The sequence below is a fragment of the Cheilinus undulatus genome, linkage group 5, assembly GCF_018320785.1.
Source record: "Cheilinus undulatus linkage group 5, ASM1832078v1, whole genome shotgun sequence".
In the NCBI taxonomy this organism is placed as follows: Eukaryota; Metazoa; Chordata; class Actinopteri; order Labriformes; family Labridae; genus Cheilinus; species Cheilinus undulatus.
In genome coordinates, this window is record NC_054869.1 from 31749694 (window position 1) to 31774168 (window position 24475).

The 24475-nt window shown below is 39.8% G+C and overlaps 4 protein-coding genes across 4 annotated transcripts; 3 read left to right on the top strand and 1 right to left on the bottom strand.

The window, feature by feature from the left end:
* Positions 1 to 728: 728 nt before the first annotated feature.
* Positions 729 to 2686, top strand: LOC121509759 (cyclin-O). Its single transcript, XM_041787421.1, has 4 exons — positions 729 to 733; positions 856 to 1450; positions 1889 to 2074; positions 2153 to 2686. Exons 1-4 carry the CDS (start codon positions 729 to 731, stop codon positions 2684 to 2686), a joined length of 1320 nt encoding a protein of 439 aa, XP_041643355.1.
* A 1513-nt stretch (positions 2687 to 4199) lies between these two features.
* Positions 4200 to 7188, top strand: LOC121509282 (multicilin). Its single transcript, XM_041786533.1, has 7 exons — positions 4200 to 4283; positions 4362 to 4434; positions 4525 to 4604; positions 5060 to 5120; positions 5306 to 5532; positions 6539 to 6649; positions 6748 to 7188. Exons 1-7 carry the CDS (start codon positions 4200 to 4202, stop codon positions 7186 to 7188), a joined length of 1077 nt encoding a protein of 358 aa, XP_041642467.1.
* A 3519-nt stretch (positions 7189 to 10707) lies between these two features.
* On the top strand, positions 10708 to 24206 carry LOC121509760 (cell division cycle protein 20 homolog B-like). Its single transcript, XM_041787422.1, has 12 exons — positions 10708 to 10819; positions 13054 to 13121; positions 17320 to 17539; positions 18527 to 18636; positions 18922 to 19042; positions 19275 to 19391; positions 20077 to 20294; positions 20454 to 20548; positions 22208 to 22436; positions 23074 to 23199; positions 23284 to 23407; positions 24109 to 24206. The coding sequence occupies exons 1-12, from the start codon at positions 10708 to 10710 to the stop codon at positions 24204 to 24206; spliced, it is 1638 nt and encodes a 545-aa protein (XP_041643356.1).
* On the bottom strand, positions 14382 to 16839 carry gpx8 (glutathione peroxidase 8 (putative)). The gene is made up of 3 exons (XM_041787786.1): positions 16585 to 16839; positions 16164 to 16425; positions 14382 to 14979 (listed from the first exon to the last, which is right to left on the bottom strand). Exons 1-3 carry the CDS (start codon positions 16789 to 16791, stop codon positions 14816 to 14818), a joined length of 633 nt encoding a protein of 210 aa, XP_041643720.1. The 5' UTR covers positions 16792 to 16839; the 3' UTR covers positions 14382 to 14815.
* Positions 24207 to 24475: the final 269 nt, after the last annotated feature.

Consider the following 24475-nt stretch of genomic DNA (forward strand, 5'->3'; position numbering starts at 1 on the left):
TCAGGCCTATCGCCACCATTTTTTTCCCAGACACGGGTAGCGACCCACTTTTGGGTCCAGACCCATCATTTGAGAATCACTGCTTTATTATATGGTATCCTGACATTTATGCACAACATGGCTTAGCTATGAAATCTGACATTATACCAAATGGTTAAGTCACTGTGCCCATCCACATCGGTAACATTACAAACATAAAGGTTATTTTGTTTTAAGAAAATAGATTTACATTTTGAAAAGGCTATATTGTGCTCATCATAAACAAATGAATAATAATTATTTTTGCTACTTTGATCAGATTGGTTCATAGTCAGGTTCAGGTTAAATATGATATATTGTTATTAAAGATTACTTGAGAAAGGACCATGATTTTTGTGACTTACATAGGGTCCCCATGGGCCCCAGAAAGCTCTCATCCTTCTTTATGAGCAACCTTTTCCCCGTCACGTGTGTATATTATGTGTGTAATACTATTAAACAGTTTTTTTCTACTTTACTATGCAAGAACTATTACGATGATGGATAACTACATCGAGTTGAACTCTACGAGAAAAGGTGAAAACTCTGCCGTTTTATCAGCTAAAATTAAAACAATGCTGTCCCCTGAGTCCACCGTAACAGTAGCCTAAAGTGTAATAGACAGAAATGGATTTTTGAGGACTTCCTGTGCTTCTTGTGCTCTGTCAGATCAAATCAGATTAACTGTCCCACAAACGCTGGGAGCAAACATGTGGTAGGCTGCTGTATCAATAAAACGATGGGAAAAATCGCGTACTTTAATGGAAACAATGCCTGTGACTACACGATTATAAAAGTAAATACTATGTGTGCGTTTTGTTTTGTCTCTCGAATCAGGCTTCCAGACAGCACAGGAAGTAACATATGGCTCAGGGTTTGGGCTAATTACTTTCAACACGGGACAAATGATGTTTACCCTCGGTTGCCGGGTCGACGGAAGAAAGGTGCGCTGCAAGAGCGGGGTAGATCCCGGGAACGTGACGTCAGCAGACGTATCTCTCCGCACAAGCTCTCAAACAGCATTCAAGACTTCAGCATGGTAATACACTGCCAGGATACCTATGGTCTAAGTGAAAACAGGCTCCAAAGAGAGGTAGCGGACATGGTGTCATTTGAGGACAGTGAGACTGTTTACAAACGGAGGAGGACGACCCCAACAGACGCGCTCACACCGCTCCAGCAGCGCCACGCTGGCCGCCTCAGAAAGCAGAAGCTCGTGTCCAAGATGAGTGACTCGGGCTTTGAGGAAGACTTGCGATCCTCACCGGTTTCCTCCTTGGCTAGGGTAGATGTGTCCCTGCTCCGTTCAGACGGACCTCCTGCAGGAGAGCTGTCCACCTGGTACCTGCAGTATGGAGACATTGGCTATAGGATCCAGAGGGAGAGAGAGGTGCAGTTTCATCCGTGCAAGAGCCTGGCACGCCAACCAGAAGTAGGTTTTAACACTTTAGTGATGAGTCTTATGGGATGGGATACTGGTGTAGTGATGTCTGATCTATCATTACAGATAGGTGAGGAGACTGTTTATCAAAGAAAAGATGTTTCAAGTAGGCTATTTGTTAATGAATGCCATTTCTTAACAAAGGTCAACCAAAATTTGTTAACTCTCTACAGTTTTTTGTTTTTGCCAAATTGGTGTGCAGAGCCTATTACTGTTTCATATGGAAATTACTTTTCCATAACTAATTTCTGCAGGACTTATACAAAATCAGTGAAAATGGCTTAAACTATTGGCATTTAAAAGCAATGGCAGGGTTAAAAAATGTCCATTTTTTCTGTCCACTTCCAGGGAATGCTTAGTTTCAGTAGTAACATAAATATGTACTTTTCCCTGCTAATCACACTGATGGTGTCTGCATTTCACTTGTAGCTGACTGCAGAGGCTCGGTGTAAACTGGTCAGTTGGCTCATCCCCGTGCACAAACATTTCTGTCTGTCCTTTGAGTGCTGCTGCCTGGCCGTGAGCATCATGGATCGGTTTCTTGCATCCACACCAGTGGCTTCTGACTGCTTCCAGCTACTGGGTGTCACTGCACTCCTCCTAGCCAGTAAACAGGTATTTCTGGTCAATGCTTGAAAATTAGATAGTTTGTTTTCTTTGGAAACAACTAATTTCTTTTCTGTCTTTCCTCAGGTGGAGGTGGGCTCACCGCAGATCAGTCATCTCTTGTCTTTCTGCTGTGATGCCTTCACTAAAGAGCAGCTCTGTAACCTGGAGTGTCTCATCCTCCTGCGTCTTAACTTCCGCCTCTCTGCACCCACCCTGGCTTTTTTCCTGGACTATTACACCAACTGCATTGAGGCTGCCCAGCTTGCATGTGCACAGAGTGACAGGTTTGGAAGAGTGACTCCAGACACTAAAAGACCCAGGCAGTGCAGCAACCTTGCACAAAAAGTGTGTGAGTTGAGCCTAGCAGACTACGCTTTCAACAAATATCCCCCATCTCTGACTGCTTGCTGTGCACTGAGGCTGGCTAGTGAGCTACTAAAACATCAAGAAGGTGTGACAGAGTGTGCAGACATGCAGCCACCAGAAGACCAGTTGGGCAGCCTTATGGGTGAACTATTCACCCAGTCAGCCACATCCAACTGCAGTCAGTTCCAGGAATGCAGAGACAATCTGAAGCTGCTGGTATCATTAAACCAGGAGGCACTGGATGGGATGTAGCTTAGATATGGCAAATCCCTTTCCTTTTATGTTACATTCTTGGGTTGATGATTTCATTTTTATGCATTTAAAACTCATGTATACCTCATAGGCAATCATTTGATTGCAGTCACTGAATGTTTTACAGTCTAGCATAGCTGCTGTATCTTTATTTATAGTTTCTTTTTTTACTATTAAAGTATATTAATATATTTTGTTCATTTTTTTAAAATCAAAGTCATTGTTTGCTTTATATGCACAGGCTTGCTGCAGAGTTTTGTACTGATGCAACATGTTGTTTTAATGAAGGGGCCTGAAAATGTGCTGTATTAACTGATTTTTATTTTATGAAATAAATGATTACAAAAGATTCTGTGTTGGTCTTTGAATGGGTAATAAAATGCAAAGATAAAATTCAAACTAATGTAATGTTTATAAAAAAAATCACAAAGGCACCAGTGTTTACTGAGCTGTCTCCTTAACACATAAGTAGCCTGACAGTTAAAAAAAAGTCTGTCCAAATGTTAAGAAGAAATGGATTAGATTTATAAGAAATCAAAAGATATACAAGAGTATCACATCTCATCTTAGTATCTTGGTTTCACTGCAGCAATTAGACGTTTTTTATTTACTTATCTGTGAGGACGCAGAAGGACAGAGCCAAAGCATTATTGTTTTAGACTGGCATTGATGTATTTTGTGATATTATTAAAGCCTCTTCGGGTAAATGGGAGAAGTGTTCTCACAATAACGTGTTCTCCTGGCTTATAAACTTTTGTTTTTTTTTTCCTTGAGATCCGTTTACCTACTCCATTACTATCTCTTACATCACTATTGGCAGCTCCACTGTGCCAACACTGCCTGGTCCACTGAGAGTCTTTCTCTGATAATCCATTACGCGTGGCGTCTTGACCTGCTGACACGGTGTCGACCACACAGGTTCATTGAGCGTCAAGGGCCAACAAGGCTTAGTCATGTTTGTTTACTAATCGAGGCATTTGTCACCAGTGTTTACTGGGCTGTCTGCTCTAATGACCCTTTTCCTTTTCCACTCGAGAAATGTGGCAATAGGCCTTGACCTAATCAGGGGAGATGTTTTACGCACAGTTGGGAAGGAATTACGCATTGGATAACGTGGAAGAAGTACAAAAAATACTCATATAAACATAAAATTAGAATATTTATCCTATCAGTCTCAATAAGCCTTGCATATGCGCTTTTGCCAATGTGCAGGGCATATTTGGCCGCAGGCGGAGGGAGGGCAGCTCTGGCGCAGAGAGCACCTGCTATACTGGTAATGGCGCCGTTATTGCGCGGTACCACTTCACACTTCAGACCAGAAAACCGTTAAGTCCACACCAATTTAATCTCCGAGGACGCTGTCACTCCCTGGAGACCAAAAGAGGTGCATTTGATTGGGCCAAAACTATGAAGCCGCGGCACGGAGAGACACAAACCGGGAGAATTTTGTCTATAATAACTCTACATCAAAGCTGGGCGCCACAGTCACACAGCCACAGCTCAGCTGATGAAGATGCAAAGAGACAGAAAGATGACTGGTGCTGTGTGTCCCGATCAAATGGCGCAGCTGAGAGGAAGAGCAGCGGGAAACAAGAAGGTTTGGCATTTCTCTCTCAGTAGCCTATAAACACGCTACAGCTCTGTGTCGTGGATTTACATGATTTTGTGCTTGCAGGATAAAGTGCTGGTTCCTAGAAGCAGCAGCCCTGTCACAGTGTACGTGGATCCCCCCTGCATCATTGAGCAAGGTGGGCATATCTGACATCATTGCTGCACTGTTATCATGAATCCATTACGCTCAAGGAGCTCAGTGTCGATGCTTTCTTCTTGTGTGGCAGCTTTTTCAACAATCGCGTGGGATGATTTGGAGGACTGTTCGTCCACAGTGAGAACGAAGATCGACTCCATTGACTCACAGGTGAGAAAGCAACTCTAACGTATCTTTCTTTGGGAAGACTTCTCGTGCGCAAACCGCTTAATTTACTCGAAAATCCACCAATCCATTCATTTCCAGTAATTTCGATCTATCTGAGAGGGATTCTTCAGCAGGAGCTGATCCCAGTCACACCCACGCTGTCAATGTTTAACACGCTGTGCTGGAATTCTGCACATATCAGACTGCTGTTTACCCATGACACGCAGGCTACCGCTAATTGGCTGGACCTCACAAGTTTTTGTCCACAAGCTGCCTCTTTGGAATAGCTCACCGTGCGTAAAAACGCATTACGCGACGGCACGCTAACTAAAATGACCACCAAGACATGTTCCGCCATAAATCCACATCTCTCTGCGTGGTCGGGGGCAGCTATGATTAACCTTTGTTGTAATGATTTTCCTTCATTCATTTCTTTTAACGGTGAGTCTTATGCACAGGTGAATGAATCTGATGCAGATGACCAGGAGTTTGGAGATTATGCGCTGGATTTCATTGCAGGTAAGTAAATAAAACCAGATCTTCCACTATGGAAATGAAATGTTAACATCTTAGCAATCAAAGTAGATGCTATCATGTTTCTGACAAGGAAATACGCATCTTTGTGTGGATATGATTTTCTTAATATGGAGAAATGTAGTTAAGACCTGCTTGTTTACCCCCTGGGTGTCTTTCTCCTCTGTCAGATTCTCCTGCCACTCTGGAGAGCAGTCTGTCTCCTGCTGAACTGGTCCCATTTCAGGGATGTGTCATTCCTCCACTCACCCCTCAGAGGTATCTCTCCTCAGAAGATAATCTGATTCACTTCTCCACAGAAGCCAGAAACACATCTGCTCAGGATGGAGCTCACTGGAAGGGCATCACACAGTGCCAAGAGAAAGTGTGGGTAGAGTCTACAGAGGTCAACAATCAGGTACATTTTTATTCTAAGATATTAAAGCAGCGTTTGAATGACTGGTCTCTTGTTTGGCTCTTTGGGAAATTGAAGCTTAGATTGACGAGCTGTATATCAAATTTTTTTAACCTGTTCAAATTCTCTTAAAGTCATGGTAGTCAAATAAAACAGCAGAAAAAACATCATTCAAACACAGTAAGAAAACTCTGCTTCACACTCTTAATTTGTCCTCCAGTGTAAAGCAGCTCAGTAGGATTTCTCTGGTTATGAATCAGGCTTGAATTAATACTTATGCCCACAAAGAGACAACACCATTTGGAGAAAGTTTGATTATTTCTTGGAAGTTCTTTCATCATCTGTTATTGATGCCACCAGGTGTCAGACAAGATACATAACAGCAGTAACAGCTTTTGTTTACATTAAGTGCAGCAAGGATGCACAGTGGTTGAAACATTTGACTGTTAAAAGATGTGATGATGCAAGGAAAGATTTCATCGTCCAAAAAAAGGTGGTGAAACTTGCACAGTACATGACAGGATCAGCAAAAAGATTAAAAGATATTACTGCCAGCAAAGTCAAGACAAAGTGAAAGCTCCTCACAAGAGCTTTAAGCAAGTTGGAATAGTCACAAGTCTGGAGACTAACTATAATTTGCTATGTATGTGAATATAATATATATAATTTGCTTGATTTGAGTACATTTTGGGGCTTTTTTTTATTCATTATCAGCATCTTATTTACATTAAGTACATCTTGTAATTACTGAAAGTAATTTCAAACATGTATTATATGCACACCTGTAATGATTATATCTTGAGGCCCCTTGGAGAACGAGGCCCCAGGCAATTCCCTGCCTGACTAATAGTAAAACTATCTATGCTTGTTTCAAGTTTACATTTGATGTGCACATTCATACAGCATCCAAACATAAAGTTGTGCATTAAGTAGTCATGCTGAGGCAAAGGAAACTGTGATCTGTGGTCTGTTATATTGTTTTAAAGTCTTACTCTGTGTGTCTCTACAGCTGAAGGAGACCCTACAGAGAAAACAGGAAGAAATCAACTCTCTTCAGGAGAGAAATCTTCACCTCAGACAGCTAGCCAACCGGGCAAAGCACCTAGCCTCAGTGCTCGAAGTGAGTGAATGTCTAATACAAACACTCCGTGTCAACTAAATGTCACTGTTTTGTTACTAATCACATCTGACTGTTATTTTTTCACCTTTTCCCTCCAGAAGCTGATGACAGTCAGAGACACAAATGTGAGCGAGTCAGTGACACCATGTGATAACAACACCTCCCTCAGTCCCTGTAAAAGGCAGCGTCTGGATGAAGGATATGAAACCGAGTCCTCTGACTCAGTGGAGGACATGCTGAGGGACATCAGTACACGCTGCAATGCTGTTCTGTACAGCACTGCCAACAGAACAAAACCACAGCAGGAATCAGAGACTATTCATATGTATGGCTCATTCTCAGGCCTACAGACTTGTTTTTCTAACAACTGCAGCTTAACAACAGATGGAGGAGAGCCAGAAGAGAGCATCCTATCTTTCAGGACATCCATCAGAGAACACAGCACCATCAGGACTCAGGTGTTTCCTCACGGACGAGCCTTCACCTCGACGACACAGCAAGGAGGATACCGCTTTCGCTGGGTTCCCAATCACAGCTGAAACCAGGGTCAACACATGAAGAACTGGGTGTCTAATTAGGGGCCATAAGTCTGTCACAGACTGGGAAAAGTGTGGGTGGGCTTTGACTGTTAATGCTTAACTGATAATCAATAGTGATATCTGTGAATGATTCAGTGATGTCTTCCTCAGGTAGCATGTAAGCTAATCAGTCAGAGGCGCCGCCTTACAAAGGAAATAACACTGCCTGAGCTTTTGTTTCCTTTGTGTGTCTGTTTACATGCCTCTATATGTGATAATCCTGACAAAAAGAGTAATGGTATCTATTATTTTTAAACTTCTTCATGTTTGTCTCAAAAGTGGAATGATTTTTTAAAATAAAAGTTAAGATTAATAAAGCTTTTCCCAGACAATTTTTTATTATGAAGAGGACACGCCATTGTTAAACAAATGGAAAGAAACTGTTTTCAACGTGAACTTTCCTTGTTTGAGCAGTCACACAAACATGACCTTGTGACCTCTGAAGAGGAGGACTTCCGTCTCTGTTGTCCCCTGTCTGAGTGGCTGTGTGGTCTGAAGAGGGCAGCAGGTCTTTATGGTCCACAGCCAACATCCTTATCCTTGTTTTTGACATTGAAATAGACCCCAAGCCCCCTCTTACTTCATGATTTATTGGTTTTATAAACCAGGTAGGTGTCCCAAAGTCAGCACAATCCAGAAGTTAGCACGTGTCATGTGACACATCTATCTCAAAGAACTTTTCGTTGAGCAACTTTGTTTAACAAATCAGATACCAGTAACACAGATGTTACCAAAATAATGGCAAGAGAATGCAGTATCCTGCAGAAATAAAGTTGGAAAAAACTTGATTAATCTCCTAAAATGTGAAGACAGTAACTATGAACTAAATGGTAAACTGACTTGAATTATTGCAGTGCACATTCTGATAGCAGAGGCTGCTGTCAAATGGCCGTCAGTATTAATCGTTCGTATGGATTTAAAGTGATTCACTCACCACTGATGCAGCAGTGGGAGAATTTGGAGCCCATATCACTATGTGACTGCTGGAGCTGGAGACTGAACCGCTAAACTTTTGTTTAAGAGATGACCAACTCTACCATTGGATCACAGCCTCATAAAGGAATGACTGCTGTTTGATTTAAACTTTTTCAGTGAACAGTGTACTCCTTGTCTCCCAGTGCCTTTTTCTTTAAAAGTAATAAAATAAAACGGTGTTTCTTTGTCTTATTATGTCTTACCATCACTGTTATTTGTCTCACTTTTTTCATAGTATAAAAGCAGTGAGACTGATTCAGACAGTTTAGTTACAATTAATTTCAGACTCTCTGGAGCTGATTGTGATTAATCTTCTTTTTGTCACATTTCTAAAATTCTGCTGGGTGCATTTAAAATGTGTTGGGGTGCAGGTGGCCTGGTGTGTGGCCTGGTGTGTGGCCCGGGTTCAAGTCTGGCCTGCGGCACCTTTCCCCACACATCTCTCCCCCACTCACTCATCCTGTGTCTGAATCTATCTACTGTCTTCATCTTTCAAAAAAGCATAATATGAGCATTTGTGCTAATTAATCTATTCACTGTAACTCAAATATATACTATAATAGACCTCATAATGCACTGAATCTTGAATTATCTTATGTATCTCATGTAGATCTGCTCATATCCTTGCATACTTCTCACCATATCAAGGCAGCATTCTTACACCTTTTGCACATCATGCAACCATACTATCAATGCACACTGACTCGTATGTACTAGATAGAATAACTAAAAAGAGCTTGTACAAATTTAAATCTTAATTGTTTTAACTGCTAACTGAGTGTAATTCCTTGTTGCGTAGGCATACTTGGCCGATAAAGCTGATTCTAAATTTGAAAAGCCTACAAATATATCTTTAAGTAAAAAAGACAAGTTTTGTTTCATTATTTGTATCATCTTATATTAAAAGAAATTGACGTCAAGGGTGGATATAGATCTGCCCTTATTTTGAAAAAAGTAAAGAATTTCATGTAGATCGAAGATTATGACATGAACCCATAAACCCCTTATTGATTCAAAATCAAAGTTAATTTGAAAAACACTTTTTCTACAAAATATTTAATATTAATTGTTCTGAAAAATAATAATGCTGCACAAAGTGCATTACATACAAAAAATAAATTTAAAAAATGACAAGGAAAACAGGAGTAAACTGTAATGTAAAGTAAATGTTTGATAACAGAGGATGTAATTACTTTTTACTTGTCCACATGGCTACAGGGAGACGCTGACTTGGCTTAACAAAAATGTGTTTAAAAAGGTGTTTAAGTATGCATGTTTTTTTAAAGTACAGATTATGGACCTTCATTGCATCATGATTAATGCATCAATGCAGACATTTTCTGAACTTTGATAAGAAAACAGAGGAAATCTAAATTAATATAGATAAATGAATCTAAAGTGGATGTGACCTCTGTTCTCTGTAATCTCACCTCAGCCTCAGTATCAACGCTTCTGCTGTAAAAACTGATCGTTTAAGCGAAGCTGCATGAACCAGAGGACATCTTCTCAGGTCAGACACCTGTTTAAACTTCCCAAAGCTGAGCCTGTTTACTTTGGAGCAGTGAAGGCATCACTGGGGACAGTTTACAGGACTGCTGCTGCTGCTGAAGATAAGAAGAAGCTGATTGTGAGATTGAGGACTGATTAACACTCATGACATTTCTTGTCTACTCTTAATGTTTGTCCACTTTTAGTCACTTGGACGCCTGCATGGTAAATATTGTAGATTTTCATGTACCGATGATTATAAGTTACCTTTACAAACTTTTCAGGATCAAAATCAACAACATGATCAGTAAACATTTTATCGTTTAACCTATTATATTTTAAGTTTTGCAGTTCTTACTACTTCATTATTTAATTGTGGATGGAAAATAAATGTCAACTACTGAATCTGGTAGATTATAATTTATTTATATTTTCTCAAATTGAAGAGTAAGGTGTTCTTGTTAGGGTTACTGAGAAAACTTTATCAGAGTAGAAACAAAATAGAACAGGGACCATTTCCAGACCATCAACACATTTATGATTCTCTAGTGGCAAATGTTTATAATACTTTTACTTGCAGAAGGTTTTTAAATATTGTGGTTTAATCATGGTAAATCCAATTATCTTTATTAAACATAAACACATTTACAATCATGTTAAATGTTGCATATTAAATGGTGTTATACAGTTCCATCAGAAATACATGCATTATTGCATCTGCTTCTGCACATCTATCTCTCTATCTAAAAAAAAAAATTGTCTTAGAAAATGTAGACGCACGCCATGTTGCTTCCTGACTGGCCCTGACCCCAGACCGTTAACTGTTGAAATTCCTGCTGACAACGTAAATCAGTTAGGACGCTTGTTGTCCTCAGACTCTTAAACAACAGCACAGATGCTGGAGTCAGCTTTGCTCAACACCAGCAAACACTTTTACTGCACCAAGTACTGAGCTTTGTTTAAGCTGCTTGTGACACATTTGACCGGCTAATCCACCGCCAAACTGCGGGAGGGTCGATGCAGGAGGGGAGGGGGAAATCTACCTACACCCACGATGAGTTTCTATGGAGACTGAAGCCAAACCTGCAGGGAGGCCGCAAACCAGGCACAGTGTCGCGGGAAAGAGGAGGTGAACAGAAAAAAAGGCTAATTATAACTCTGAGTTACCAGATTCTATGCAAGCCAGGCCTATCCTTCATTTACCGAGGCATTTAGAAGAAAATAGGCCTGCAGATTATAAAAACATCGTACATCCGTTTGGTCGCCTTTAATCGAAAAACCTTCATGAAAACAAAAGATAAATGCAGAGCTATTCTTTTTTCTTTTGCTTAGTAAGTAACCTGTAGCCTCAGCTAGGGGAGTTTAACTGATATTTTCTTCAAATACGAGGCTCAAATATGTTATGGAGGAAAATGTAGCTAGGTCTATCCCTTCAAAAAATGATTTTAAAGAACATTAATGACCTATAAAGTAAAACAAACTTCTCGGACGTATCGTTTTTGGTTTATTTCAGGACAACTTTCTTTTAGTATAGCTGTAAAGCGATAAACTAGCCTATTTCAGCCGTGGATTTGGGGTGGCTTCCTGCACAAGCTCGAGCTCGCGCTGTGAGCGCATATGGAGGTGGCAGGTGGCGAGAACGTGCGCTGCTCTCGCGCCGTTCAACCCACTTAGCGCCACGCAGCTCATCATTTAAGGGGGTGAGACCCGCGGAGTTGCGGCCTTTTCCCGCAAAACTGCGTGATTTTTACACAGAGAGACTTAAGTGTAACAAGCGTATAGTCGCTATGGCAAATGTTTATCTCAAATATTAACTTATTTACACTTAGCTTTTGCTTGTGGGCGTATTTGCTGCTTTTTTTCATGATTATTTCTGTTAAAAATGTAAGCCTAATTCAGATTTTTTTTTTTTTTTACATTTTTTGTTACAAATTCGTTTATGACTAACAGGCCAAAAAGAAATAAAATAGCTTATTGAAGGATTTTTTTTTTCGAAAATTGCACAAAAATATCATGTTTAAGTCTATGGAAATAATTAACTCAGCAATGACACTATTAAAAAATCCTTTTAGAAGTTAGATTTTCCGCGTATTATTACTGTTGTTCTTATATAGCCTAGTAATATTGTTATATTATTTATATCAGTTAGCTTTTTAAAAAGAAATTTCTTACAATGTAATAAATTTAAGTTCTTTTTTTTTTTTTATCAGAGCAGAAGTCTTTTGTGCTTATTTATTCATTTGTTTTAACATCCCATAGGCGTGCTCTTTGCCGCATCCATCCCCAGTAATAAAATAGTGGCTAATATTGATAGTAAGAATTTTAATTTCTTTTCCTCCAGCAAAGCTTAAAACATAAATGTAGGATAGCCTTACTGTGTAAACGTACACTTGCTTAAAGAAATAAAAGTCTGTCCTTGTCAGGGGTTATTAGCAGATAACATCGTTGCTCTTTTATCTGTGTCCACTTGTCTCCAGTGGAAACCAGGACGCGGAGGGAATCCCTGGACACGAGCACTCAATTGAAAAAACAAACAAAATAAACTCCACTTGTCAGCACCAATAGCAGAGCAGAGAACGGCCGCTTCCCGCTCCTCTGTCCGCGCGGGGAGACTATTTAGAGACGAGCTCGTGCAGGAGAGCAGACGACAGGTGCACGAGGCATGACAAACCGACTGAGAGGAATAGGGGATGGAAGTTTTATTCAACTTTTGGAAACTGAAGATGCTTCAATAAAGTAGAAATTCACATGACTGGGTGAGTAATTCAAATAATAAGACAGAAACAGTAGTTTTATTGTAGGCATTAACTTCAATATCACTTATGACCTGTTGTTGCTGTTGGTGCTGCTTCTAGGCAACCACTTCAAACTCTAAACACATGGATGACACTTACTGCAACACTTGTTTTACTTTTGCATGGTGTTAAAATCAAAACTAGCTACTATTGTTTATTTTAATGAAATAACCCCTAACTTTGTGCATTGAAAATCAAAAGGAAGGACTTTTTGGTCAAAGAGGGAGCTATTTTTAATGATACTGAGCATTACACAAAAGTCCTGTGAGGAGTTATTAGCTGGTTATGAAACAGACTGAAATTAATGCCAACTGTCATCTATTAAAGTGAACAAGACCATCAGCATGAAGACTATTTCATTAAAGTTACGTTTAATGCCTGAAACTGCTGCCTCTGGCTGTCAGACAAGGAAGCTATTGTTCTTTATACTTTTTAAGCCCAAACATTCTCGATGAATAATATGACTCTTAAAACATAGCAAGATATATTTTTTGTTGGAAACACAAGCCCATTTTATTTACCAAATCAGTAAACCGATAGAGCTTTAACTTTGCTTTGTGTTTTCAAGTCAAACAGGAAAGCCTGGAGAAAATGCAGAGAGACATTGTGGGAAAAAGAAGATACTGCCTCTTTCAGGTAAGAGCAAAAATGAAAGAATTGTGTTTGTAGCATCCTCTCCTGCAGCTCCTGCTCCGGGCTGTGACAGTGTGGCAGTGTACTGCTGCTGGCTGTGAGCTCTTTGATTGACAGCTCTCAGCTGCACTCCTCACTGCAACTGACCTCAAACATCGTCAACACTAACGTTATTACATACTTCATTCACCTCCAACAGGAAAGGCAAGGGAGATCAGGAGGGGAATGTGTGGGCAATATTACATTTAGCTGATTAACATTCAGCTAAGCTCATGGTCAAATCAGAACATTTCTTGATTTGTGTCCGGTTGGGAGGCAGTGTAATGTTAGCTGACGTTTCTTTCACCAGCTCACACTGCTCTGCTACCTTAACGGTCACATGTGCATATATAGACTTGTTGAATACCCATTCCTCCAGGGCTTTTAGTCATGACAGAATGTTGGTTTGACATTGCCAGTGAGCCAGACTCTATGATTAACGCATATATTCAGAGAAAAAGTGATGCTGAGAATCTGTGGCTGGCTGGTAGGCAGTGTCTTGTTAGCTGGTTGATAGTGTGCACCAGCTTACCTGATGCTGCCCTCCAACTGTCCATTTGAATCAACAAAACTTGAAATGATCTACCAGATCAAACAGATTTGCTTTAGAGATCCTCTTTTGTGATCATTTATCACTTTCCAAACACTAATATTTGGCCTTCAATGTCTTGTTGATTAGTTGGTGACTGTCTAATTGATTTCTGACTTTATAAACAACTAATCCAGCTGAGTGATTTTTATAGTAAAAATATAATGATTCCAGTTTTATGAAGTATTCAAGGCTTCCTGATTTCTTGGAATTTGTACCTTGTATTGTTCCAGTTGAACCAACAGGTCAGCTTCTACACCATCATTTATGTCGGCAAAGTTTACATGGACAAGCATTTTTAAAAGTTTACCTATTTTCAACTGAGGGTGCAGTAAATTCTGTGGCAAAAAAAAGATCTGTCGACGCTGAGGGCATTTTTGAGCACAGACTGCAAAGTGTTGAAAACACTTAACTGCCTTTGTTTGTACTGAAAATGGGTACTAACAATGCAGAAAAAACTGTGGCAATGGACACCAGCCCCTATACTACAGTGAAACAACTGTGCTGCAACAAAACCACGGAATCAGCAGAACCCAGAAATATCAGCACCAAAATCTCATGTCTACTGAGTTTTCCCTTAGTTTAATTAGAATCAACGACTTTTTTCTTACTTAAAAAATCTTACTAAAACAGGATAAATCAAAAGGTCATTTTATTCAACAATTCTGTTTGCGTGGCTCAAACCAGTCAAAATAGAACAACATGTTTTGCTGAAATGTAAACAGGGAAAAGATGGTATGTAAGAGAGATGATTTCTACCTCAATATTTATAAAACCCAACACTTCAATGGCTAAACAATCCTTCAGCTGCAGCAGTGGTCCTAATCAGGAATGTTCATCTTGATTGTCATTGTTTACCACAGGGTGGTCCCCCCACACAGACTCACACACAGGCTATCTAGCTGTGATTGAGTCTTCACCGACCTTTCTTCACTGATCTTTTTATCCTGCCTGTTTCCTGTAGTGAGAGATCACCTGACCAGATTCACTGTAACAGTGCTCATTGTTCAGTTAGTCCTCTGCTGGAAACACAGATTTATGTGCAATATCAACAGATGTAAACTTTCCATCACAGCTCCTGACGCTTCTTCAGGATGATTGCTCGAACCAGCGTCGCCACTTCTTTTCTAATGCTCTCCATGGACTCATCCGTTCTCCAGAAACGGACCACTTGACCCTCCGGATTCACCAGAAACTTCCAGAAGTTCCACTTTGGAAGTTTTTGCACAGAATCTGTAACACAAGACAGCAATATACTCAGAAATTGTCAAACTTGAATACCGACTTTGGTCAGGGTTTAAGAAGTCATTTGCTCATTAGTAAATGAGGGAGATACAGATAAAATATATGAAGATATTTTAAGATTTATTTAACTTTTCTGCACAGCTGTTAGAAAGTTAGAGGGGGAAATGGATATGATTTAATTACTATTTAATTTGTAATTAAAGAAAATCAAGAGACCTTTTCCAGATTATGCAGAACATAAAACATTAATAAAATACAGATGGATGAAAAATCTTCTGACTGTTCATTTTATTGAGCAGAATTCAAAATAATGTTCAGCTGCTTCATTTTCTCTAAATATGTCATTTAAAACACTATGGGGCAGTAACACCACACAAACCCCAACCAACAGGTCTAAAAAAAAAACACACAATGAGTTTAAAGATTAATTCTGTGGGAATGTTTGGGAAATGTCAATGTTTAGGTCATAAAAAGAACTATTAAAACTTCAGTGGTAAAGGCAAAAATTTAGTTTTCTCATGATTTTCAAAATACAAATTTACAATAATTTGAGCAGTTGTATTAATATTTTGGCTATGCCTTTTTTTTTAAAGACAGGATAGTGGAGACGAGAACTGACAAAAGAGAGAGTGAGGAATGTCCTGCTGGAAAGAAGCCTCAGGGCTGATGTGAATCTGGACCTCCCACTTTGAGGACAACAGCTTCTGTACATGGGGCAAGCAGGCATAACCATTAGGTTTTCAGCACCTTGCAAAGGCCTTTTCAACACCACTTTAAATTAAATTTATAGCCAATGTCATAGTAATAATGGAACAGGCAGGAAGATAATGCCAAATGTGTGTGGATTTAAACTCTTACAAAGGGACTGGTTAGACTTAATGGTCTTTTAAATAATCATAAATAAGACAGTTACAAAACATCTGTTTAACACACCTAAATATTTAGTGCGCTCTACTTTGAACGATAATTTGACCCCCAGATACACACATTTAGTACCAGGCTCAATAAAGGTCTGTACTTAATGTCCCTCAACTCCATCAGTGTGATACAGGAGTCATGGGTTTTTTTACCTAATAGAAAAACACATGCATATCAAAGTCACAGTGCCACGTTGGAGCCAACTGTTGTTTACATAATGCTCAGGCAGATGTTGAAAGTGATGTTTTGCCCACCTGTGAGGAACCTGATAGCAGGATCCGCCTCTGAGCCCATTATTTTTATCTTACTGAAGAAAGGAAAAGTGACTCCGTAGGTAAACTTAGCGAAAGCCTCGATGTCTCTGCTGGCTCCGAGCTCAGTTTCCCCGAACTGACCGCAGGGGAAGGCCAGGACGTTGAAGTGAGAGGTGCCCAGCTCCCGGTGGAGCTCCTGCAGGGACCTGTAGTTCGCCTCTGTGTGCTCGCAGTGACTCGCCACGTTTACAACCAAAGACGCCTGGAAAAGGAGGATAAACAATATCCAGTCTGTTTTAAGAAAAGCTGTAAGAAATACACCTGTAGCTATGAAAACCCCATTAGATGACACTGGATATTTTGCACAAAGTTAGCACAGATTTTTCCCAGACTTAGCTGACTGGTGATGATGTGGACCTACTTTTCCTCGGTACTTCTCCAGAGAAACAGTCTTCCCCTTCGCGTCTTTCACTTCGAAAGCATAAAAATCCTTTGGCTTTCTGGGCTTCGTCAGCTGTGTTTGCAGGAGGAATAAACAGCCAACACCGACTGTCATGCTCAGCAGAACAGTCAACTTTTTTGCTTTGGGATTGGACGACTTGTTACGGTAGCCCCCTAAGGCCTCCATCTTGGAGGAGGAAGATGGAGCCGTGCGGGAGTAGTGGGGGCTTCTTTGGATAACTTTGGGGCGGATCATGAAAAGTGCTGAGTCAAGCTAGCGAGAAAACACCAGGAACAACGTACCGGCTCATACACAATAAATGCAAATTTGCTAAGAATTCAGTTTATTTATGCCTTATATTTACTCTTTTAAGCCTTTGACCAAGTATCTTGAAGCTAATTTAACATGAAAATAAAACAAAGTCGCAGTACCAACTTCTGAAATATTTACTATGTGGCCTGTTTACATTAACATTGTATTAGCCGCATTTTATTTGTCTCCATTGATAAATTACTGTGTAAGAAATTAAAATACGTGCAGTAGAACTTTAATTTGAAAGTTTAAACCGGAAGTCCCCCAACACTTTGTTCGACACCATTAAGTTATATTTGCTAATTGAATATCTGTTTTCGGAGAATTTGGTCGTTAATACATTTCTCTCTTTTTTTTTTTTTTTTTGGTGTGTTGTTTTATTGGTATTTTTTGTCTTTCCAGGAACAAAACGACGTCCATTACGTTTCGTACAAGCGGTTCCGGAGGAGGATAACCCAGAAGAGAGGCAGCTGTGAGGGTCCTGCTGTTAGTACACCATTGACCACTGGGGGGAAGTGTGAGCCCAGCTTTGAGTTTGATACTGTCTGTCAGAGGCTGGAGCTGGACTCTCCTCAGAGAGACCATGAACAAGATCACAGAGACCTCCAGGGAAACTTTCAAGGTATTTCAACAACACAGCAAAGGATTGTGGAGGGGACATTGTAGCTGGGATTCTGATCTTATCCACATACACAATACATCCAAAACTGTGATCTCTTCCAAACTTTGCTCACAAGAGAGCAGACCCAGACTGTTAAGCAGTGGTGGGTTCAGGATGTTTGAGGGGCAGTGTAATAAAAAGGCCAGCTGCTCTATGCAGTGGGGCACCAGCATACAAAAGTTGTAATGCATTTTTAGTGGAATACTAAGAAACCCTGGTTAAGATTAAACATTTTCATTATGTGATTAAACCTGCTACGCCACCAAAATTTGCATATATTGTCTAACCATGATAAAATAGTTAAGTAGTTTATGCAAAGGTCATTTGGGAAGAAAAACCTGCATAGGTCTTTTTAGGGGCTTATTAGCTAAACAAATCATATCATTGCTGGTTTTTCACAGCAATGTGTAATTTTTTTCCTCTCGTGTGGGTCTTTCGGGCTCAGCTTTTCTTAGGTAATGGTCCCACACCAAAGAAAAATTGTTGGGGACCCCCCTCAATGGGGGCTTTCCACCCACTTGTAAAGTACAGCAAAACTGTTATGCTTTAGTACAGCTGGCAGTGCATAGCAAAACTGTTCATCGTACCAAGTTTGATGCTCATATTTAAATTTGATATGGGCCGTGTAGAATTTAAATGAGTTATCAACTGATTTCTGAGGAGTTTTAGAAAATTTTGCTGTCTTTGCCTGATAAGCAACTTTTATATTTATAGATTTTTTTTTACTCAGATACAATACATGTCTGTAAAATACTACATTTAATGCTACAAGCTGCAAGTGCAAGCAGTTAAGATTGATTCAAAAATCAGTCATTTATTTTTGTTGTCTGAATGGGGGAATACCCGATTCTCAAACTTTAATGTCCCACTTATATGACACAAAACACTGTCACTGCAAAACGGACTTGTGAATGTTCTAATGTTGTAATGCCATCTTGTCCCAATCAGAGACAGTGATAAGAGGAGGCGTGGCCCTCTGTGCAGCCGTGTCAACCACAATCACACCACACACCATCACTGCACATGGGAGTCCTGCCACAAAAAATGCCCCAGAACAGGTTTGTTCAAGGAAACTTTACTCTTATTACAGCATGGAGTGTTGAGGTGTTTGTCATCAACCAAGAAAACAACAAAGGATGTGCAAAAACATGAAACCCATTCTGAAGTTTAATATTATTGAGGGGTGACAGAATATTTGAGAGTATTTTCTTTCTATTTGGTTCTTTAAATGTTTCTGAAAATCGTCTAATATAGTTAAGCTGTTTTTATAAAAAATCTCAATATTAGGTGTGTCTGGAAAAGGAATATAAGGTTGTAAAAATGATCAGAATTATGTTTTGCAGGGCTGGGTGTGGAGAACTGCAACTGAAGAACATGAAAACTCTCAACAGGCTGGTAAAGCATTAGTTGTTTTCTTTCTACACAACTACCAACAATGCTTCAAGACAAAACTCTGCACTCACTGCAAAAGCTGATTGTCTGAATGATATGTAGAGGAATACCGCATGATGTCATCAAGGAAATGAAATGAATGTCTGGTACAATCTGTTAAAACTTAATGCACAAGTCATTTTGCAAAGTCACAATTATTGTTATTCCACTTTGATGTGCATATTCACTGACAGATCAGTAAAGATGTATTACTTTGTGTAATTTTTCTTGTCATTTTTTTTAATGATAAAACCTTCCATTGAAGCCTCTGATGAGAGCCACTGTGACTTGCTGCCGTTTGCTGTTCTGAGGAAATCTTCTGTAAACCTGAAGGGAGAGGATGTGATGAAGATGGCAGCACCGTCACTACTCAATGACTACTGTAAGAACTGATATTCACATAAAGGAGTCATTTATCTTCGTCAGTACTTTAAGGGTGCAACTAAATTCATAGCAAAACAGCAGTGGCCTGACTTTTACAATAGAACCATTCATACTGCCAGGTGAAGGTGGGATAGGTAAGTCACTGTTACGCCACCTCTGGGATGTGTAATGCACAGGGGCAGAATAGTAGGGTGACGTTGTTCCACCCCTGAGTCACCGTCTGAGGTGATAACAGAGGCATGATGGGGGAAGCTGTGGTGAAACCGTGGACTAAGCAAGATGTGATCGTGTCTAAGGTCAGCCATATTCTGGATGACCCCCAAGATCTCAGAAACTTGCATGGTCAAACAGGCAAAAAATAAATTAATAAACAATAGTGATAACAATAACAACTGGAGCCCTGCCTCTCGTGGTATTTCTAACCATTACCACCTGCCCTTGCAGTGTGTGCCATCCACTTGTGCCTGCACCTGCAACAGGTGTGTCAAATCCCACCTGTATCCTGTTTGGATTCGGACAATCCGTGTTAAATATTTAGAATTACAGACAGTGTATTTAATCAAAGAAAATCTAAAAACTGCCCACACTACCCTTTGCTCTCACCTCAGGCTCAGCCCATTTGACTCCACCAGGCTCAGTTTATTCTCTGTAGTCCTTCTCTCCTTTCTTTCTCTTCTCTTCAGACTCTAATCTCCTCGACTGCAGTAGTAATGGTATGATTGCATTAGCACTGGGCTCTTCTGTTTACCTTTGGAATTCAGAAACTCAGACTCTGTTGGGGCATTTGGAGCAGAATCCACAACCAGGACCACTGTACCTTCAGACACAATCAGTCTCGTCTCTGAGCTGGAGCAAAGATGGCAGCTCTCTCTGTATCGGAACCAGGCAAGGGGAGCTACAGGTAAATACTGTGGGGATTAATGTCAATGAGCAGAAGATGGGAACGGGTTCAGATACGTTGTGGTCAGGGGAGGGGGTATGCGTAGGATGTGTAACAGCTCTGGCTGAATCAGCAAGCTGACGGGTTGTGGTATCTTCCTCTCTCTCTTTGAGTCTTTAGTTGTGGGATGTTGAACAAAGCCAAAAGATGAGGTGTCTGTCTTCACACCTGTCTGTGGTCAGAGCTGTTTCCTGGAGGCAGCAGTTAGTCAGCAGGTATGTGCTGTCACACACAATGGAACCAATGCAGATTTGTGGCTTCTATAAATCAATCTTTATACATAAGCCTGCTCCTTTTCCTGGCAGCTCCTTGCGCGATCAGTAAAATACTTTTGTCACTCATGCAGCTTGGGACTTCATTTGCACTTGCCTTTAAAACCTTTTAAACTTTTACCTGAGGTTCAAATCTTAAACCCACTCATTTTATTCTGGATATATGGGGCTTTAACAAGCTTTGTACTATTTGCAGAGGTGGAAAAAGTATATGACTATTGCACTCAAGTAAAAGTACAGTACTCTAGTTATAACCAACTCAAGTAAAAGTACTGGTTTATGAATCTACTTAAGAAAAAGTAAAAAGCATTTTATTTTAATTGAAACACTGAGTACTGAGTTGCTACTGAGGAGTTGTTCAGTAAAATATAATCTTTCCTTATTGGCAAGAACAAGAAGAAAATAGATCTTCAACCACGTCGGACTCCAACCACCAACTCTTGAAAATCTCCTCTGACAAGAACAGAGTACAGAGTCAACCTTATAACGAAACATTTCCTACTGATGAAGAATATGCTCTGTCCTGTCCTTTAGATGTACCTTAAGTAACAGATGAGAACTCTAACTCAGTGGATAACTTCACTCATGGTGTAAATGTGTCTTACATTGAAAACAATAATAATCCACTTGAAACATGAGCAGAAGACCCCCAGCGGGGATCAGTGTGCAACAAACAGCATTCAAATACAACTGAACACAGTTATACACATTTACACACTCTGTCCAAGGGGCATGCTGAGAAACTTACACTGTCAACTTTAATACTGAAGGCCATTTCACTCAGAATGGAGTTCAAATTACACTGTGGGAATTAAAATCAACTCCAAAATGTTTAACTCTTACGATATCAACACCAGGTTTTGGCCATTTTTGTATTTGATGTGGAACCATTCTCTCAGACATATGCTCCTGTGTAGTCAACAAAAGTGCAGAAGTACAAGAGTGTTGTACTCAAACAACTTCAGTTACTCTGGTTAGAATCTACATAAGTAGAAGTGAAAGTACTGGTTTTAAAATGTTCTCAAAAAAGTACAAGTACCCAAAAGAACTACACAATTACAGTAATTTGAGTAAATGTAATTAGTTACTTTTCACCCCTGACTATTTGCAACTTTTGTTCTCTGGTAGCTCTTTGATGTTGAAGAAGAATAGGTTTAAAACTAAAACATCCCTACATGAATCCAAATCAAACTGGATTGAATTGAATCATCAATTTAACTGGGACCATGCCAACTAGAATCGAATCGATTCAGACAATCAGTGGCAATAGCTAACCCTACAACAGAAAGTAATGAGACCAGATGTAAAAGCTATCAAGTCCCTCACACTGGCAACTGAGGCTAAGGTTAAAAAAAATACAGACATATTTCTGCTTAAATGGAGCCAAAAAGCATTGTATCTGTGGGAAATGCTACCGGCAGTCTGAAGCTGAAAGTTAAGATTTAGATATTCCCGATATCCTTCAGTGCATGAGCAGGTTTAACATCTTTAAGAACCTACACTGATTAAATTCTTAAGCTACAGGAAATATAGTTGTCATGATAGGTGCAACAATATGTGCCAAAGTCTGCAGTGTTCATGTTGATGGCAACATTCTTCCAGCGGCTCTATCATTGGACATATCCATCACTTTGACCCTCGGGCTTCTACACCTCTGGTAGGCACAGCGTTTCAAAAAGACGGGATCTGCAGCCTGCAGTGGTCTCCAGGAGACGACATGCTGGCCAGCGGCTCCACAGAGGGTCTTCTCTGTATATGGGATAATGATGTTGGGGTGTTCACCATGTCACGCCGGCCGATTACTGAAATGAAACAGCCCAGCGCTGTAAAGGTCAGTATATGATTCAAGATGGGTCCTATGGGAGTCTAAAGCACTGCTACGTGTATCTGCTCTCTGTGGTTCCTTATGACAACTCTGGAGAAAGTTACTTAAGAAAAAATGCAGGGACAATGGAACATTGTGTTTGTAAGCAAATAGTTTTCTTTGGTTGATACAGGGTGTAATAAAATAATATGCTTAAATATATATTTTTTAATGAAATTGCGAAATATAGTTTTATAGCTATTAACTGCATGTGCCTACGTTATTGAAAAAAAAAATCTACCAATCATACTGCCTCAGCTCTTCTTCTTCTTGACCCACCACTGTACCTTCACTGTGGTAATTATTTAAAACTGTTCAGTAGTAGTTCTGCTTTCCCTAAAAAGAGCATAGTTTATGATCCATCCTGTACTGCCTCTGCCTCCAGACAGCCCCACTGTGAAAGCATGACTTTGTCTCTGATTTGTTTTGCTGGATCAAAATCATCACTCATGTGTGTTTGAATGACCTATTACTGGTTATGTCTAAAGATTTGGCTATTGTTACTGTTTGTTAGTTTAAAAAAGATCTACATCTAGTCAGTTTTCACTGGCTTTTGACCTTCAACAATCAGCCAGTATGTTGGGGATTATGCTTGTGTTTTTAGGCGATGGGTTGGTGTCCATGGCAGGGGAAGATGATAGCTACAGGAGGAGGATGGAAAGATGCAGAGCTGAGGATCTGGGACACAAACTCAGAAACTTGTGTTAGCTCTGCAAACACAAACTCACAGGTGCTAATGACTTACAGCGTAAGAAGCCTCTTTTTTACTGTTTATAAATCTGATATGTTCTCCCTCTGATGACTCCAATTGCAGATCTGTTCTCTTCAATGGGCTGAGAAGAAGAGATATCTGGTCACAGGTCATGGTCTTCCTCATCACCAAGTCACTTGCTGGACTTGGGACTTTCCCTCCCTCAGACCAACTCGCCAGCTGAAAGGTCAGAGAACCAGAAACACCATTAATGTGCAACTACAGGCCTCAAAAATGTCTGTATACCATCATCACAACAGAAATTTCAGCTGTGCTTACTTATTCATCTCCAAGCCTAGGAGTAAATGTGAAACTATGACTCAAAAGTCAAAACTTTAAAGTTTCTGTTTCATGATATGGTGGGAATTGTTGTGTTCAAAATTTACAAATTTATCAAAAATTTAAGAGACCTTTATAGATAATTTAAAATATGATTATACATTTCTTAATACTACTCAAGTATGTTATTTATTCAGACAAATATTGCAGTTACTGTGGTGTCAAATGAGCCTGAAACAAGAATTACTTACTATTTGGTTTCACTTCATTACGTAGTGATTCATCGTGAGTGTTTCTGTTTAAATATAGGGACTATTTTATTACTACTAGTAAGCTATGAAAGGTCTTGTGTGTGTGTGTGTGTGTGTGTGTGTTTGATTATTATAGCAAATTGGCATTACCAAGATATAAGACAGTTGAATCTTTAAAAATCCTTTTAAATTTATAATGTTCTTTAACCATTTCAGTTTCTTAACTTGTGAGTGAATGACAGGTCCCATGTAGTTGCTGCAATGTTGGTCAGAATATTTTATTTTAATGCAAAAAAAAAAAAAAAAATCATGATACTTAAGTAAAAGAACAAAAAAATGTTTCCTTTCTTTTGTACAGGTCACTCCCAGCGAGTTCTGCACTTGGCCCTAAATCCAGAGAGTGCTCAGATTTTCTCTGCTGGAGCTGACCAAACCTTCAACATCTGGGACATTTAATTACAAAAATCACTAATTATCATGAGCGACAAGTGTTGCTTGTGTCATGTCAGGCATGGGTTCAGCATCTATCCACACATAGAAGTAGCTCATTTTCTTGGTAAAACCACTGTGTGGAGAAACACACTTCCTGTCCCATTTTCTGAAGAAACCACAGTGTCAAGATAGTTCACCATTTTAGCTCTAACAATGAAGTGGCATGTTAGGAGCTTAAACTTACTCTCTACAACAGGTTTCTTGTATGAGATAAATATATATATTTGTAAATA

Bases quoted from the DNA above. Each gene is read 5' to 3' on its own strand.
- gpx8 (XM_041787786.1), bottom strand. From the start codon at position 16,791: ATGGAGGCCTTAGGGGGCTACCGTAACAAGTCGTCCAATCCCAAAGCA. The intron at 16,426-16,584 runs GTAGGTCCACAT...CTCCTTTTCCAG, and splicing joins TGGAGAAGTACCGAGGAAAA to GCGTCTTTGGTTGTAAACGT. The intron at 14,980-16,163 runs GTGGGCAAAACA...CTTGTGTTACAG, and splicing joins TGCTATCAGGTTCCTCACAG to ATTCTGTGCAAAAACTTCCA.
- LOC121509760 (XM_041787422.1), top strand. From the start codon at position 10,708: ATGCAGGAGGGGAGGGGGAAATCTACCTACACCCACGATGAGTTTCTA. The intron at 10,820-13,053 runs GTGAACAGAAAA...TGTGTTTTCAAG, and splicing joins AGTGTCGCGGGAAAGAGGAG to TCAAACAGGAAAGCCTGGAG. The intron at 19,392-20,076 runs GTAAGAACTGAT...TCTTCTCTTCAG, and splicing joins GTCACTACTCAATGACTACT to ACTCTAATCTCCTCGACTGC.
- LOC121509282 (XM_041786533.1), top strand. From the start codon at position 4,200: ATGCAAAGAGACAGAAAGATGACTGGTGCTGTGTGTCCCGATCAAATG. The intron at 4,284-4,361 runs GTTTGGCATTTC...TTGTGCTTGCAG, and splicing joins GAGCAGCGGGAAACAAGAAG to GATAAAGTGCTGGTTCCTAG. The intron at 5,533-6,538 runs GTACATTTTTAT...GTGTCTCTACAG, and splicing joins CTACAGAGGTCAACAATCAG to CTGAAGGAGACCCTACAGAG.
- LOC121509759 (XM_041787421.1), top strand. The intron at 1,451-1,888 runs GTAGGTTTTAAC...TTTCACTTGTAG, and splicing joins GCCTGGCACGCCAACCAGAA to CTGACTGCAGAGGCTCGGTG. The intron at 2,075-2,152 runs GTATTTCTGGTC...GTCTTTCCTCAG, and splicing joins TCCTCCTAGCCAGTAAACAG to GTGGAGGTGGGCTCACCGCA.